General features: G+C 49.6%; 1 protein-coding gene across 1 annotated transcript in view; it reads left to right on the top strand.

Moving 5' to 3' along the window:
- The window catches only part of APOLTP (apolipoprotein lipid transfer particle homolog), a 154,050-nt gene that overhangs the window by 67,623 nt on the left and 70,544 nt on the right, over window positions 1–15,883 (top strand). Inside the window, exons 29-37 of the mRNA XM_089895399.1 lie at window positions 4,288–4,499; window positions 6,127–6,315; window positions 6,736–6,875; window positions 7,914–8,076; window positions 8,189–8,275; window positions 10,489–10,626; window positions 10,722–10,841; window positions 11,968–12,060; window positions 15,358–15,575. Coding sequence (XP_089751525.1) covers window positions 4,288–4,499; window positions 6,127–6,315; window positions 6,736–6,875; window positions 7,914–8,076; window positions 8,189–8,275; window positions 10,489–10,626; window positions 10,722–10,841; window positions 11,968–12,060; window positions 15,358–15,575 — 1,360 coding nt within the window. The remainder of the gene's footprint in view (window positions 1–4,287; window positions 4,500–6,126; window positions 6,316–6,735; window positions 6,876–7,913; window positions 8,077–8,188; window positions 8,276–10,488; window positions 10,627–10,721; window positions 10,842–11,967; window positions 12,061–15,357; window positions 15,576–15,883) is intronic.

The raw sequence follows: 15,883 nt of genomic DNA on the forward strand, positions 1-15,883 counted from the left end.
TCGGCAGGCGGACTCTCAACCACTGCACCACCAGGGAAGCCCCACACTTATTTCTTGATTTTTATTTCATAGGCATTCTCAATATATTTCTTACTAGAGAGGAAGAAAATTTAACTCTTACACCAGCCCTTTTTACATGCCTATTTCCCTCCATCCCCCTAAAAGAGTTATAGTTTGTTAATAGTCAATGTTTACATCATTGTGGTGATAAATGTCCCTCACAGCTGAGGCACATGGTATACTAGGATTCTAACATTTTGTTTTTCCTGGAGCTATAAGAGCCTTTTTTCCCTGTTTGATTAGTTTTTTATTTTCCTCCTACTGATTATTCCCAGAATTTTTAGCAACAATGCAAAATTCTTCTCCAGGTTGTTGAACACGTCAGATCACTTACCAGTTTCAATCTGTGCTCATATTTTTCTTGTAGACCCTCTTCCTGGAGCCTCTGTTCTGCTGATCCAGTGTAGACCAGTTGCACAGCTGTAGTCCTAGGGCATCCCCTCACTATCATCCTGGGAGTGCCTTCCACTTCTCTGGGTCACAGCCCCTGCTTCTTGCACTCATGTCATCTTGCACTCATGTCACATGCACTCATGTCAACCACAAGTCTGTGGTTTCTTGGTTAACTTTTTTGTTCCGATGGAGTGCATCTTCCAGTAGCTTCCTGAGAGAGGGTGCATGGGAGATACATTCATTAGCTAGGGCTGCTTTAACCAATTACCACAAACTGGGTGGCTTTAAACAACAGAAATTTATTCTCTCACAGTCCTCGAGACTAGAATTCTGAAATTAAGGTGTCAGCAGGGCCACTTTCTCTCTGTGACCCTAGGTAGAATCCTTCCCGCCTCTTCCTACTTCTAGTGGTGACCACTGAGGCTTCATGTTCCTTGGTTTGTAGCTACATTGCTCTAATCTCTGCCTCTGTTGTCACATGGTGCTCTGTGTGTGTGTCCATGTCTGTGTCCAAATTTCTCTCTTCATATAAGGACAACACTCATCAGATTTAGGGCCTCCCCTACTCCAGTATGATCTTATTTTAACTAATTTTATCTGCAATGACCCCATTCCCAAATAAGGTCACATTTTGAGGTACCAGGGGTTAGGACTTCATATCTTTTTGACAGACACAATTCAACCTATAACAGGATGTAAACATTTTGAAACCCTGAATGTTTAAACTCTTTTTTTTTTTTTTTTTTTTTTGATGTGGACCGTTTTTAAAGTCTTCATTGAATTTGTTACGATATTGCTTCTGTTTTATGTTTTGGTTTTTTGGCCGCGAGGTATATGGGATCTTAGCTCCCCGACCACGGATGGAACCTGCAACCCCCTGCATTGGAAGGCAAACTCCTAACTACTGGACCACCAGGGAAGTCCCTAAACTGTCTTTATTTGATTTGGCTGAATAGAGAATTCTAGGCTGGAAATTATTTTCCCTTGGGATTTTTGAAGACATTGCTCCACTGTTGATTTGAATCAGTTGAGAGGTCTGGTGCTATTTGTGATCCATCATCTTTTGTCTGTGACCCTTTTCTCACTCTCTGGAAGCTTCCAGGAGCTTTTCTTTATTCCTAGTAGCTTTAAATCTTATGGTGATGAGCCTTGGCATGAATCTCTTTTCATTCACCGTACTGAGCACTTAGGCCCTTTCCATTTGGAGACACACCATGTGGGTCTTGGTGATTTTCTTGTACAGTTTCTTTGGTAATTTCCTTCCTCCTGTGTTCTGGAATTCCTGTTGGTCAGATGTTTTCCTCAGAAACTAAGCCTTTAATTTTCTTTCTTTTCTCTCCTTTGTTCTGTCTCTTTGTCCTTTTGTTCTGTTGTGAGGGCTGATTTCCTCAACTTCATCTGCCAGCCCCTGTACGGTTGTTTTAATTTTAGCTAGCTTGTATTCCCAAGAGCTCATTTTTTGTTCCTGAAAGTTCTTTTCTTAGAGTGTCCTGCTCCATGAATACATTATATTCTCTTCTCTGAAAGCATAAATTATAGAACTGGGGGGCTTTGGTCTGTTCTCCCTGAGTTTCTTTTTATTTCTGAAGTTCCTGTTAGTGGCTTTTCCCACATGCCAGGCAAGACTTGGATATGTGCTTTTGTTTAAGAGTCGGTCACTTGGAACTTGTTTGGAAGGATGCTCTATGTGTGTGGGGGTGGTGCTCTTTTTTAAAAACTTTATTTTATTGAAGTGTAGTTGATTTATAGTGTTGTGTTAATTTCTGCTGTACAGCAAAGTGATTCAGTTATACATATATGTGCATTTTTTTCGTATTCTTTTCTGTTATGGTTTATCACAGGATATTGAATAGTTCCCTGTGCTCTACAGCAGGACCTTGCTGTTTATCCATCCTATATATAATAGTTTGCGTCTGCTAGTCCCAAACTCCTAATCCATCCCTCCCTCACCTCCCACCCCCTTGGCAACCACAAGTCTCTTCTCTGTGTCTGTGAGTCTGTTTCTGTTTGATAGATAAGTTCAATTGTATCATTTTTTTAGATTCCACATATAAGTGATATCATATATTATTTGTCTTTCTCTTTCTGACTTACTTCACTTAGTATGATAATCTCTAGGTCCATCCATGTTGCTGTAAATGGCATTATTTCATTCTTTTCATGGCTGAGTAGTATTCCGTCGTATATATGTATGTGTGGACATGCTCTTGTTGACTGGTGGGCTTCCCTGTTGCGTGGTTGGGTGGGGTCCTGGCTCTCCCTGAGGACCTGGGGTCCATATCTGTGGACCTTTTTTTTTTTTCAGTTACTCTGTTCTTCTGTGGAGCAATCTTCCCATCTCCTGTGGGACTGGTACCTCAGGGCAGGGCATTGGGCTGCTCTGTATTCAGTATCTCCCTGTTCTCAACTTGGCAGCTTACCCACTGCCCTCACTGTGTTGGATCCCCCTGCATCCTGGCCTCTCCGCCTCAGTTTCCCCACACAGTGAATCTCCCATCTCCAGCAGGAGGTGGAGGAGGGTTTCTTCCCTTTGACAGACTCCACTGCCTCTCATTTAGGGCTCAGCTCAATGGTTATGTGTTTATGGGAGCCTTCACTGACCTGCCTGACCTTAGTCTAACTCCCTCTTTCTTTTCCTTCCTAGCACTCAGCATTTTCTACTTAGGGTAGGTCTCATTGTATGTTTATTTGTTCGCGATCTCTCCCCCATCCCCTTACCACCCCCAAACTGCAAGTTCCATGAGGGCAGTGACTACGCCTCCTTGTTCACTGCCGAGTCCCAAGTGTCTCGAGCAATATTTACTGAATTAGTCCTTGAGTGATTGGGAGTATTTATTACAAAATATGAGAGGGGTCCAGCAACCTGGTTTTAGTTCATCACGGAAGGGCAAAAGTTTATGCAAAATGTCAACTTTTTTTTTTTTTTTTTTTGTAGTACACTGGCCTCTCACTGTTGTGGCCTCTCCCGTTGCGGAGCACAGGCTCCGGACGCGCAGGCTCAGCGGCCATGGCTCACGGGCCTAGCCGCTCCGCGGCATGTGGGATCTTCCCGGACCGGGGCACGAACCCGTGTCCCCTGCATCGGCAGGCGGACTCTCAACCACTGCGCCACCAGGGAAGCCCGCAAAATGTCAGCTTTTTGATGATGGTGACGATTGGTCTTTACTCTTCTGAACGGGTGCTTCCTCTATCCCAAGACCCAGTGATCAGTACTGTTGTACCCATTTTAAAGATGATAGAAGCACAGGTTTGAAGAGGTCACACAGCTTGGAAGAGTAAAGGCCATGTTCTTGATCACCGCACCCCAGTGCCCCCTCTCCAACTGTCCCAGCATTTCTTTTGTCTAATATGTCATGAAAACATTTCAAACGTAAAGTGCAAAGAGTTGTGCAATGAACACCAACATACTCTCAACCTAGATTCTACCATTAACATTTTACTCCACCTGCCTTCTTACACATCTGCCCACTTATCCATCCATCTTATTTGTTGGTGCAGGTCAAATTAAGTTGTAAACTTCAGTACAGTTTCACCCCTACACATTTCAGTATTATATCATTAGCTAGAGCAAATTGCACACATCTCCAAGGTACCATTTGATGAGTTTCGACAGGTGCACAGACCCGTGAAACCCAAGCGCCTGCCAAAATTCAGAACGTTACCATCATTCCAGAAAGTTCCCTTATGCTCCGTCCCAGTCATTCCAAGTTTTGAGATACGCCCATAGTGACCGTGATGAGACTATGGGAGCCTCTAGCTCGCTGCCTGCGCGCCCTTCTTCAAAAGCTCCCCTCTTGCCGGGGATGCCAGTTTCTTCCTCTCTGCCTCTCTCAGGAGCCTTGAACCTGGATAGTCCATGGCTGATGGTCTCGGCGGCTCACAGGCTGTACTGGCCCCACCGAGCCACGTTCCAGGCTGTTTTGGAGCTGACGCTGGGCAAGGCCTGGACCCTCAAGAATCTGGTGATGAACATGGCCTGCAAGAGCCAGGCCCTCCACAGGGAGGGCAAGATCCACGTCTACACCCCAGCTACCACCTACCTCCGGGTGCGCATGCTCGGCCACACCACCTGCCCCTCACTCCCACCCCTGCAGACAGGGAGCCTGATTTCCTGAAGTTTAGATCTGTGCAGGGGGTTAAAACCGAGGTCCGGGGTCGATAACAGGTCGCAGATGTGTGACATCTGGCTCACACACTATTAACATTCTTCAGAATTTGTTGCCAAGTGAGTTTGGGAGAAGGAAACAAAATAAATCTCAATTTCCCATATTCTTGCTTAGCAGCTGATAAAGTAAAATATTAAAGTAGTTTGAAGTGGTACCTCGGAAACAGGTAGACATCAGGCTTTTGCTTAAATCCAGAATGGAAACTTCAAGGATGTAGGTCAGTTTCCCACCACCTGCTCAGTGTAAGTCTGCTTCTTTGCACACATTTGATCGTTTGGCCATAGAAGCATAGCAGAGTTTGGAAGAAAACCAACCAGAGAAGGACTTCCCTGGTGTCACACATGGAATCCTGGCACATCAAGCCTCTCCCTGTGTTGGGATGATGAGCGGACACAGGGTGTGGTCCAGGCCTGGGGCCCAGAAGGAGGCAGCTCGGTGGGCGTGCTAGGGGACAGCTCAGTCCCCTCTGAGGCAGGGGCCAGGTGGCACCAGTGGAGTCGGAAGGAGCAGGTGACTCATGGCAAGCTTAGGGACCCTGAGGAGGCCACTGTGTGACAGACAGACCCAGGACAGGATACAGGGTGGGGTTGACCAGCCCGTTCCTTCAGATGACCCAGCCCAGGGAGGGGCAGATGGTGGCCTGGTGGTTTGAAGGTGTAGCTGACTGATTTGCTGACAGATTTGCTGATGGATTGGTTGGGGGAGAGGGTGAAGAAAAGGCAAGTAACCCCAAGTTTTTGGTTCAAGCAGCTGGGTGGAAGCAGGTGCCATTTGCTGAAATGGGGAAGCCAGCAGTGAAGGGCCTGCAGGTTCTGGGGGTGACCTGAGGTCGGTGACATAGGGGGTAAGGTCTTGGGGAGTTCTAGTATTTGTCAGGAGGTTCAGTAATTCCCAAAGCCCATCTTGGCCCTGTCACCTCTCCTCGTGAGTCCCCCGAGGGAGCTGTGTGAACAAGGGACAGAGGCCAGCCGGGCATGAGGCACCTTGATGTTCCTAGTAGGGTTTGTGCCAAGGGCGCTGTGCTGGGGTACACAGCCCAGCACAGGGCTGAAGTGCTGTGCCTCCCCCAGCCCCAGTGCAAGCCAAAGTAACACTCCTCCCAGGGCTCTGAACACCATGACGATGATGCAGGGACAGAAAGCCACCTGCAAGCGTGTGCCCTTCAAGACACAGAGACCCTGCCTGCTAATAACAGTGACTCAGTAGATCCTATTCCCTCCTTGAGCTGAAGGGAAGAGAGGGGAAGAGATGGTCTTCTCTGATAACTCAGATTCACTCTCTGTTCGGGGTTGAGAGAGAGAGAGCAGTTTTTCCTCTTTCCTCATGACCCTGTACGGAACAACCAATTCTGCTTGGACCCGTCGGGAAAGGCCTCGCAGAGATGGCATTGGAGGGGTTTTGAAGGATGAGTGGGAGTTCACCAAGTGGAACTGGGGAGAAAGGGCATCCCAGGAGGAGGAAATAGGGTGTGCAAAGGCACTGGCCAGCCTCTTCACCCTCACTGCAGGTTTCCACAGTGACAGCCGTGGCACAGAGCATCTTTCGCAGCTGGAGTGAAGTAGAATCAGCCTGGAGTGCAGCAATGCAGGGTGAGATCCATGCCGAGAACAGTCAGGACCGTAAGATCCTTCACGGCTGGTTGAAGGGCCCCCAGCAGGAGTTGAATTTAACGGTGGCCTACAGGCATACAGAGCAGGTAAGGGGTTCAGGCAGCCCGTGCTGGAGGCTCTGCCATCGAGAGACCCCAGATCCATCACCTGGGATGGGAAAGGGCTACTAGCTTGGCCTATGACCTTGGGCCTCCCTGAGCCTCAGTTTCTTTATCTGTAAAATGGGCCCCTGCCATATTAGCACAGACCTCAGAGCAAAGGTCAGCCACCTGGAGCTGGAAGCCCAAGTCCTTCGTTCCTGCTGGGCACCTGGGGAAGTCTGGCCATGGCAGTGTCCCTGTGCCACCTCGTGGTCTGGTGAGGTGGAGGCAGCAGCCCTTCTCGGGTGGTCATCCCCAGGGTGATGAGCGGGCAGTGGGAACTGTCCCTGGTGACCCCCAGGGCAGGATGTTTAGCAGCTTGGACCCTGCGGGCATCCCTCTGCATCCGCCTGGTCCTCGTTGCAGCCATGGAAGAGCCACGTGTTGCTGACGGCTCTGGGGGCCAGTGCCGGGGGCCAGCGTCAGGGCCTGCAGCTGGAGGGTGAACTGGAGGAGCTAATGCAAGACAGGAGGTCGTACCAGAAGCAGGGGACTTTCTTCCTTAGGTATGTTTGGCCCCTTCCCCCAGGCCGATTCCCCTGAGGTGTGGTGCCGGCCTGGGTCTCCCCTTCTCCAGCATGGAGGGTCACTAGGGAGCAGGGTGTGCAGTGCTGCCTGGAGGGGCCCAGACAGAACCCAGAGCTCAGAGACGAGTTGCCCCCCACCCCCTGAAAGCCCCCATGTCCCTCACCCCCTTCCATTAGTGTGCTACGGTGGGCACAGAAATCAGTCTCATCACCCCAGCCTGAAAGCTGCTCTGGGGAACCATTTCAGTTCTTGGAGGCACAGGGGTTAAAAAGCTTGTTCTTTGTGGGGGGCGAACAGCACAGGGTTGGAGTCAACAGCCTGAAGTTCAGGCTGTGCACTGACCAGCTGAGGGACCTTAGCCATCTACTGTCAAAACAACAGCAATAACCCAAAAGTAACAGCAACTGTCATTTGCAAAGGTCTCATTCATTTCTTTATTTCATTTATATTTATTGAGCACCTAGTATGTGCCAAGCACTTTTCTGGGCCTGTGGAGAACAGCAGAGAATAAAAAGGACAGAAATCCTTGCCCCTAGGGCATTTGCATTCATGGCACATACATTATCCCTAATAACTCCACTGCTGTGTGAGTTGGGTATTATTATTTTAGCCCCCACTTGACAGATGGGAAGACTGAGGTACAGAGAAGTCAATCAAGTCCTTTGCTGCCCAAGGTCACAGAGCTAGTGAAAGGCTGAGCCTGGATTCCAGCTCCAGTCTGTGTGACTTCTGACACCAGGTGCTGCCTGGCCCTGGGTCTCTGCTGCCAAGTGGTGACCCCAGCTGTGTCCAGCTCACTGGGTTGTCGAGAGGGCACAGCGGGATGGTGAATGGGTGTTGATTGGCAAATGTAGCGCACAAGGGCTGCTGTGTGTCCTGATGTTCTTCTCCTGTCTGTGACAAAGTCTTAACTCTGCAAGACAGTGACAGGCCCAGTCTGAGCCCCTGGGCCACAGTTGTCCCCTGACCCTTTAATGCTTTAATGACTTCAGCCTGTTTCCCCCTCTCCACGCCAGGCACCCGTGGACTCTGCCCATCCCGCAAAGCATCCTCCTGCAGGAGACCTTCACGGCGGACAGGCAGCACCAGCGTTACTCCCTGGAGACAAGGGTTGTTCTGGATGGCCAGGAGGAGACACTGCAGACCATAGTCCTGGGCTACCAGGCCGGGCACCCATATGTGAGTGGGCTCCAGGGTGCAGTGGGAAGGGGCCTGAGAGCGGGAGGGAGGGCCCTATCTGCCTCTGACCCATCTCTGTACGTGTGTGTGTGTGTGTGGTTGTCCCTCCCAGGTCTGCGCGGGCCTGACCCACCCATACAACGGCAAGGCCATCCCCAGGAACTTGGAGGGGTGCATGGTTATGTGGAACCAGCACGTCGTAAGTGAGGATCCCAGAGACCTTTTCACCCCAGCGGTCCCCAGTTCAAGCTGTCATCTTCTCTCAGCTGGATGAACAAAACATTCCCCTGCCTGAGTTTTCTGTTCCACTTTCTCTGCCTGATCCAACCTACTTGACATTAGTCTTCCTAGGAGTGAAACTCATTTTGCCTCTGTGTCCTTAGCAAATTATCTCATGTCTCTGGACCTCAGTTTCCTCATCTGTACAATGGAGACAGCAACCCTCTTACACAGTGGTTGTGAGGATCAAAGTGTAGTACAGTGATCTCTCTTGAGTACTTACGACATGGCCGTAGGCCCTCATCCAAGTCTCCTTCCTGACCCCTCTAGGAGTAGCATCTGGGAGGTGACTCCATTCTCCAGCAAGCATTTATTGGCACCTACTGTGTGCTGGGCCCTGGACAAGGAAGATAGTGGTGGTTTCTCCCTTGTGGGATATCCAAAGGCCTGAGGGTGAAACCGGGCCAGCTGTTGAGCATGGAGACCTGTGCTTCTGGGACCTCACTTCCCCGCCTGTTAAAGTGGGCTGTAAGCAGCCCCCAGGTTTGGGAGCTGAAGTTCTTGGAGCTCCTGAGGGGAAACAGCGGGCAGGATGGCCACCCAGAACACCTGCAGAAATGTTTCCCAGTGATGTGTACTGTTTTCTAAACCAGACATTGCAAGATGGTGACGTGGGCCGAATCCAACCTGCAGATGTGTTTTGTTTGGTCTGGTCAGAATTTAAATTAAAAAAATAATAAATTATCAACATTTAAAATCAGAAGACTGGGAGTAAAACCCGGATCTCTGCTTCTAATTTAAAAAAAATCGGAAGATCTGACCCACCCGCCAACAACAGGCTAGAACCAAGTAGATGGGGATCCTTTAATGTAGTTTAATTTGGCTGTCCGTTCTTTTTAAAACCCTGTCTTTGTTTAATGACACACATTTTTCTCTTCTCTTGGACCTTTGTTTATTCTCCCTCCATCCAGGCTCTAAAATAAAGCTGTGTATTCTTTTAAAGATGTACACCAATGATAAAATTCTGTGGCAAGAAATTTTTAACTTCTCAGTCAGCACAGGTGGGAAAAGGTGGCAACCTGCTACTTGTACGTTGCGTGGGCAGAAGCTAAATGGTTGTTGAGTGAATAAGTGATTAGCTATGTGTATGCATTTCCTATTGCTACTATAACAAATTACCACAAACTTAGCAGCTTAAAACAACGCAAATATATCTTAACATTTCTGGAGATCTGAAATCCAAAATGGGTTTCACTTGGCTAAAATCAAGGTGTTGCCAGGATTGCATTCTTTCTAGAGGCTCCAAGGGAGAATCTGTTTCCTTGCATTTTCTAGCTTCTAAAAGCCACCCATGTTTCTTGGTTCATGGTCCATTTTGCTAAAAGCTAGCAGAGTAGCATCTTCCACTCTCTCTGACTGTGACCCTCCTGCCTCCCTCTTATAAAAACCCTTGTGATGGGAATTCCCTAGTAGTCCAGTGGTTAAGCCTCCATGCTTCCACTGCAGGGGACACGGGTGTAATCCCTGGTCAGGGAACTAAGATCCTGCATGCCACGTGGCATGGCCAAAAAAAACCCCCCAAAACAAACAAAGAAAAAAAAAACCCTTGTGATTAGCCCACTGGATAATCCAGAATAATCTCCCCATCTCACGATCCTTAACCGTAAAGTCCCTTTTTCCCTGTAAGGTTACAAATTCACAGGTTCCAGGGTTGAGGACATGGATATCTTTGGGAGGGCGAATATTATTCTGCCTGCCACACTGTGAGTTAAACATTCTTCCACTTAGCGTGGCTTTGGCTTTGGGGTTTCAGACTACAACTACAACTAGTGATTCTGCGTTCTTCTAGATATTTATTGAGCACCTACTACATGCCAGGTCCTGTGCTGAGTGTTAGGAATGTAGCAGTGAATAGAACAGACTAATACCAGGGCACTCCCTGTGAATGAGACACAGGCCCTCAAGCCCACCCCACTAATCCTACCTGTGGGCTCTGGAGTTTGCCATACCTGTTCAAAGACTCCATGTTTACCTGCCCTGCACTTTCTCTTCTGTGAGCAGGACAGTGTAGACTCTGCTTTCACCCATCAATCTTGGGAACCACTTTAACTGCTGGGTTCCAAGGGTGGCCTCTGCGGGCACTCAGCGATGGGAAGTCCCCTCTCTCAGGGCCGTTGGTTCTTGTACACCCAGGCTAGGAACAGGGACGTCGAGGTCACTCTGAAAGTCAACCAGAAAGTCTTGCTGCACTTAAAGGGTCTGCACCATGACCGATCTCGGCGTGGGGAAGTCTGGCACAGCCTGGCCCTGGATGTGGCTCACTCCTCCCAGGTACCCATCCCCGCATCGGGCAAATGCTGGTTGGTGGCCTCCAGGCAGAACTTGACTGTTGGTGAGAGTAAAGGGTACTGTCTGTTCCTTCCTAGCTGAGGTTCCCCCAGGCCCTGAGTTTGGATGGGGACATTGTCTTCAGGAGGAGTCACCAGGGAGCATTTGACTGCGGTGTGGATGCACGGGCTGCCATCAACCACAGTGTCATGTCCCAGGTCAGAAGACTGAGCTCTGCCTCCTTGCTGAGGGAGGAGGGGATTTAATGTTAGCGAGCAGGTGTCCTGTATGGGACAGCACAGGAGGTGGCAGGGTGGCCCTGGCAAACTGACAACAGAGCCCTTATTTTGGCAGCGTGCATGTGATGAATCAGGATGCACTACTGCAATAAAAGCTTGCTTTACTGTGAAAGTTTATTCCCCAGTCACGTCACAGTTCAGTGTGGCCCTGCTCCACAGTCAGTCAGGGACCCAGGCTCCCTCCACCTTGTGGCTCTGCCCAGCTGGTGGATGGTGAGAAAGAGGGTGAGAATTATGCAGGAGGTTTTCATTGGCCAGGCCCATACGTAGTCCATGCCACTCCTGCCCACAGTCCATTGGCCAGAACTCATCACATGACCCCACCCAGCTGCAAGGGAGGCTGGGAAATGTAATTTTAGCCATGTGTCCTGGAGGGAAAGGAAATACATTTTGGTAAATATATAGCAGCCACTGTAGGCATATTCATTAATTCACCATATACAGATTGTCTTTGCTGTGTGCCAGGCTCTGTGTGATGTACCAGGGCTGCACAGATGACTGTGTTTCTATTCCCATCTCCAAGGAACTTTAAAGTTCAAATCCCAGCTCCACTGCTGACTTGCTGTGTCACCTTGGGTAAATTACTTAACCCCTCTGAGCATCAGTTTTTCCAGCTGTGAAATGGGAATAGTAATACCAGCATATGAGAGCAGGGGTGATGATTAAATAAGACGATAATTGTAAAGCCAGCTTCCCAGTGCCTAGTTCATGGCCAGGGTCAAATAAATGGCAGCCGTGGACATGGGAGGCATGAGCAGGCACCATGGCAGGGGAAGGAGGGGGCGCAGGGTCCCAGAGCTGTCCTCCCAGCCCCGTGTCTTGGGCCTCACTTCTCAAGCTTCCGAGTAATGCGGCCTCAGTGAGATTTAGGCTGAGAACCATCCAGGGAGGGTGGTGGCTTCTGGCATCTGCCATGGGGCCCAGGTTTGGGGCAGACTCTGGGATGACCTGTCCCTCCTCCATGCCAGCAAGCTACCTTCTGGGATTCTGCATCTCATTCTTCTGCTCCCTCTGACCGTGCTTCTCCAACTCCCCCTCCCAACAGGTCTCAGTCCAGCTGAACGGGTCTGACTCCCACTTGGTGTTTTCCCTCCAGCTCAGACATCCCCACAGACCAGCATTTCCTCCAAACTTACAGGTATGGATGGTGGTCCCTTTGGGATGACCTCAACTACCTGCCAAATGTTGTCTCCAAGCAGCCAGCTTGCTGGGAGATGGGGTGGAAGGAAAGGAGGATGGAGACCCCGGGGAGGGAGCAGAGGGAGGGCCACATCACGATGTTAAGCTTAGCCAGACAGCCCCTCCAGAATCAAGAACAGATGGCAGGGAGGTTTCCAAATCCATCATTTGGAAGTGATTGTCCAGGCAAGAAGGGTTTTCAGTTCCCTGGCAGGGTGTGTGTGTGTGTGTGTGTGTGTGTGTGTAAGGATCACATTTCACCCTTGAAAATGGAGAGAAGCAGAATTTGTCCTCAAACCCTGTTCTGTAGCTGGATTTGGGAGAAGCTGTATGATCCTTCAGAATGGCTTTTTCAACCCCAGAGTATTTTGCCCAGTGTGGGGTAGAAACACTAAAGGATTTCACTCTACAAGGAAAGGAAGGGGCAGAGAAAGGAGACCAGGTGGGAAGGTTGTGCTCTGCTCTTCCAGGGCTGGCTCCTTAGAAAGCCCCCCACGTCGGTTGCTTCCCTAAGGAAGCCGTGTGTGCTGTGTATGCAGGAATTAGGCCGTGGGCTGGGGAGATGGAGTTGTGGATGGGTAATCCCAACAGGGATGAGGACTGGAATTCGATAGCAATTTTTTTTTTTTTTTTTTTTTTTTTTTGCGGTACGCGGGCCTCTCACTGCTGTGGCCTCTCCCATTGTGGAGCACGGGCTCTGGACGCGCAGGCTCAGCGGCTATGGCTCACGGGCCCAGCCGCTCCGCGGCATGTGGGATCTTCCCAGACCGGGGCACGAACCCGTGTCCCCTGCACCGGCAGGCGGACTCTCAACCACTGCGCCACCAGGGAAGCCCTCGATAGCAATTTTTAAATGCCTGCTGTGCCTGTGGGTTTTGAAAACTTGAGTGGAGCCTGAGAAGGGCTCTGAATTATGGAAACTGATCATTCTCAGAGGCACGTTTTTTCACATGTCGGCATCGGTGAAATCAGATGTGTCTTCAAATCCACGCTGGTTCATTGTTTCATTAGCAGCCTTTTCACTTTCAAGGAGACATATAAAATCATGGCACATCTGAGGGCAGCTGGCATCTAGGATTTGAAACCGTGCCGTCGCTGTCGTCAGTTGTAACGGGAGCTGATGTCCGTTGAGTGTTTACTGTGTGCCAGGCTCTGTTCTAAACCCTTTATGTGGATCATCTCACAGATGCCTCGTGGTGCTGCTGTCTCAGCATTCTGCAGATGAGACTGTGAGACAGAGAGAGGTGACGTGACCTGTACAAGGTCATGGAGCACATAAGTGCAGGATCTTGCATGGGGACTCAGGCAGTCTGGCTGCAGAGCCCATGTAGCCTCCGGCGCTCAAGGCAGGTGGTGGGTGGGTGGTCCTGCTGGAAGCTTGGATGCTGGGTCACCTAATGGGTTTGTACTTTATTATTACTTTTTAAAGCAGCAGAATCCTTCGCTCACATTATCTCTGTGATTGAATGGGGGCTGGGGCTGGGAGCAGGAGGCTGGCCTTCTCAACCCCATCCTCCCTCTTGAAATCCCTGCGGGGTATCTTTCCACTGGTGTTTCACAACCTAATTTTCATTATTGCCTCCCTGCCCAAGGAGACTTTTTAGACAGTTTTTTCCTCTAAACGTCCCTTTTATGAAAATTGAAGTCCACAGATGTCCTGTATTTCTGTTATGTGCTGATACGTACCTATGCCTTATATAAGACGTTGTTGTTTATTTTAACCTACCTGCTAAGAACCAATTATGCATTTAGGGCGATATTGCCCCTGTTGAGAACGCACACTCTGTAGGAACCCTCAGGCCCACAGAAGCCAATCAGAGAAAGAACGGAGTACCCTGGACCGTCCCAACCCAAGCTGCATGTTAGAATCACCTGGGGACCTTTTAGAACATACCTACCTGGACCCCAGCCTGGAGATGCTGAGTTGATTAGTCAAGGGGTCACAGGCACACTTTTTAAAAAAATTAATAAACTTCATTTTTTAGAGCAGTTTTACGTTTACAGAAAAATAGAGCAGAAAGTACGGAGAGTTCCCATATACCTCCTTTCCCCACAATACAGTTTCCCGTCTTATTAACATCTTGCATTAGTGTGGTACATTTGTTAAAATTGATGGACCAGTGTTAATTTATTATTAACTAAAGTCTATAGTTTACGTTTAGGGTTCACTCTTTGTGTCGTACGTTCTGTGGGTTTTGCCAAATGCATAACGTCATATATCAGCCTTTACTGTATCATACAGAGTAGTTTCACTGCCCTAAAAGTCCTTCTCAATCCACCGATTCCTCCCTCCCTCTCCCTTAACCTCTGGCTGCCACTGAGCCATTTTCTGTCTTTTTGGTTTTTCCTTTTCCCTGAACGTCATATAGTTGGACTCATTCAGTATGTAGCCTTGAAATAAAAGATTGGCTTCTTTCGTTTAGAATATGCAGTTACATTTCCTTCATGTCTTTTCATGGCTTGATAACTCATTTCTTATTATCACTGAATAATATTGCATTGCATGGATCTACAGTTTATCAATTCAAATATGGAGGGACCAGGCTTACTTATAAAAGCTTCGCATGTGATTGTAATGTGCAGACCGGGCTAGGCCAGTTTCTACCCCGTAGATGGGGAAACTGAGGCCCAGATCAGGAAAGGGGCTTCAGGTCCTGCAGAGCTGGTGGAGGAGTGGGCCTCGCTGCTCCCACCCCCACTCCTCCCCGCCCCCCGACCATTGCCCTGGTCAAGCCTTTGCTCCAGCCCGACCCCAGGTGTGGCCCTCTCCTTATGCACTGGGCACTCTCCCCTTTGACCTCCAGAGCTTCTAGGGGTCCTCTGGTCCCCAGGGCACACTGTTAGGAGCATCCTTTTCTGTAACTGAGCTGCACAGGGGTCCTCTGCTTTCTCCAGCAGCCCCCTTTCAGGGACAAGCATGAGTTTTAGAGCCAGGCAGGCCCAGGTTGAATATGTGACCCTCTCTGAGCCACAGTTCCCCCATTTGTAAGAAAGTAATCCCACCTGATATGTGGTGGAAAGGACAAGATGAGACTCTGTTCCTGGGCCAGGAGCTGGGCTCAGGGAAGGCTGTCCCCCGTTCTTCTCTCTGTCTCATTTCTCCTCCTGAGTGTTTGCAGCCTGCTGCATTTGATGATGCTCAGAGCTGGAGTGGCTCAGGAGGACTTCCTGGAAGAAGGGGCCTTCTGCATTCCCAGCTCCCACAGACCCTTCCTGTCCCCCCTCCACTTCTGAGCTCTCTCCTGCCTCCCTGCAGGTGCAGGCAGCTGCTGGGCGCTACAAAGAGCGCAACCTCAACGGCTCCCTGTCTGTGCACGTGTCTGGTGAGGTGCTCGTTCTGCTGGAGGCCACTGCCAGCCAGGATACCTGGAGGAGCAGCCGGGGCTGGGGCATGAACGTCCTTCTCCGCCAGGAGGTCCTCAGAGCCCCCAGAGCTGTTCAGCTGCAGCTGTCCGGCAAGGTCGCCCCAGACAGGTACCCATCCCCAAGTGGCCTGTGAGGGGTGAGGGGGCCTCCGAGGTCAAAGGCCTGGCGTCCTGGGAGATGGAAAATCATCATCCAGAGGTGCCTCTGGAACCATGCCTGAATTACCCCCGTTTGTGCCGTTCTTGATTTTTAAGGCTTTGAGGGAATGGAAGGGAGGAGGCATTCAATTTTCCACTTTGATCTGTTTTCTTTTTTAGTTACAACAGCATTCATTTTAGATGACTTGAAAGATTATAATAATGAATAAGGAGTAAACCAAAAATCACTAGAGGCAGTCATGGGGAATATGTTGGTGT

This window comes from Delphinapterus leucas, chromosome 15, assembly GCF_059928025.1.
Source record: "Delphinapterus leucas isolate spDelLeu-1000000601 "Yukka" chromosome 15, BTC_Dleu_Yukka2, whole genome shotgun sequence".
NCBI lineage: Eukaryota > Metazoa > Chordata > Mammalia > Artiodactyla > Monodontidae > Delphinapterus > Delphinapterus leucas.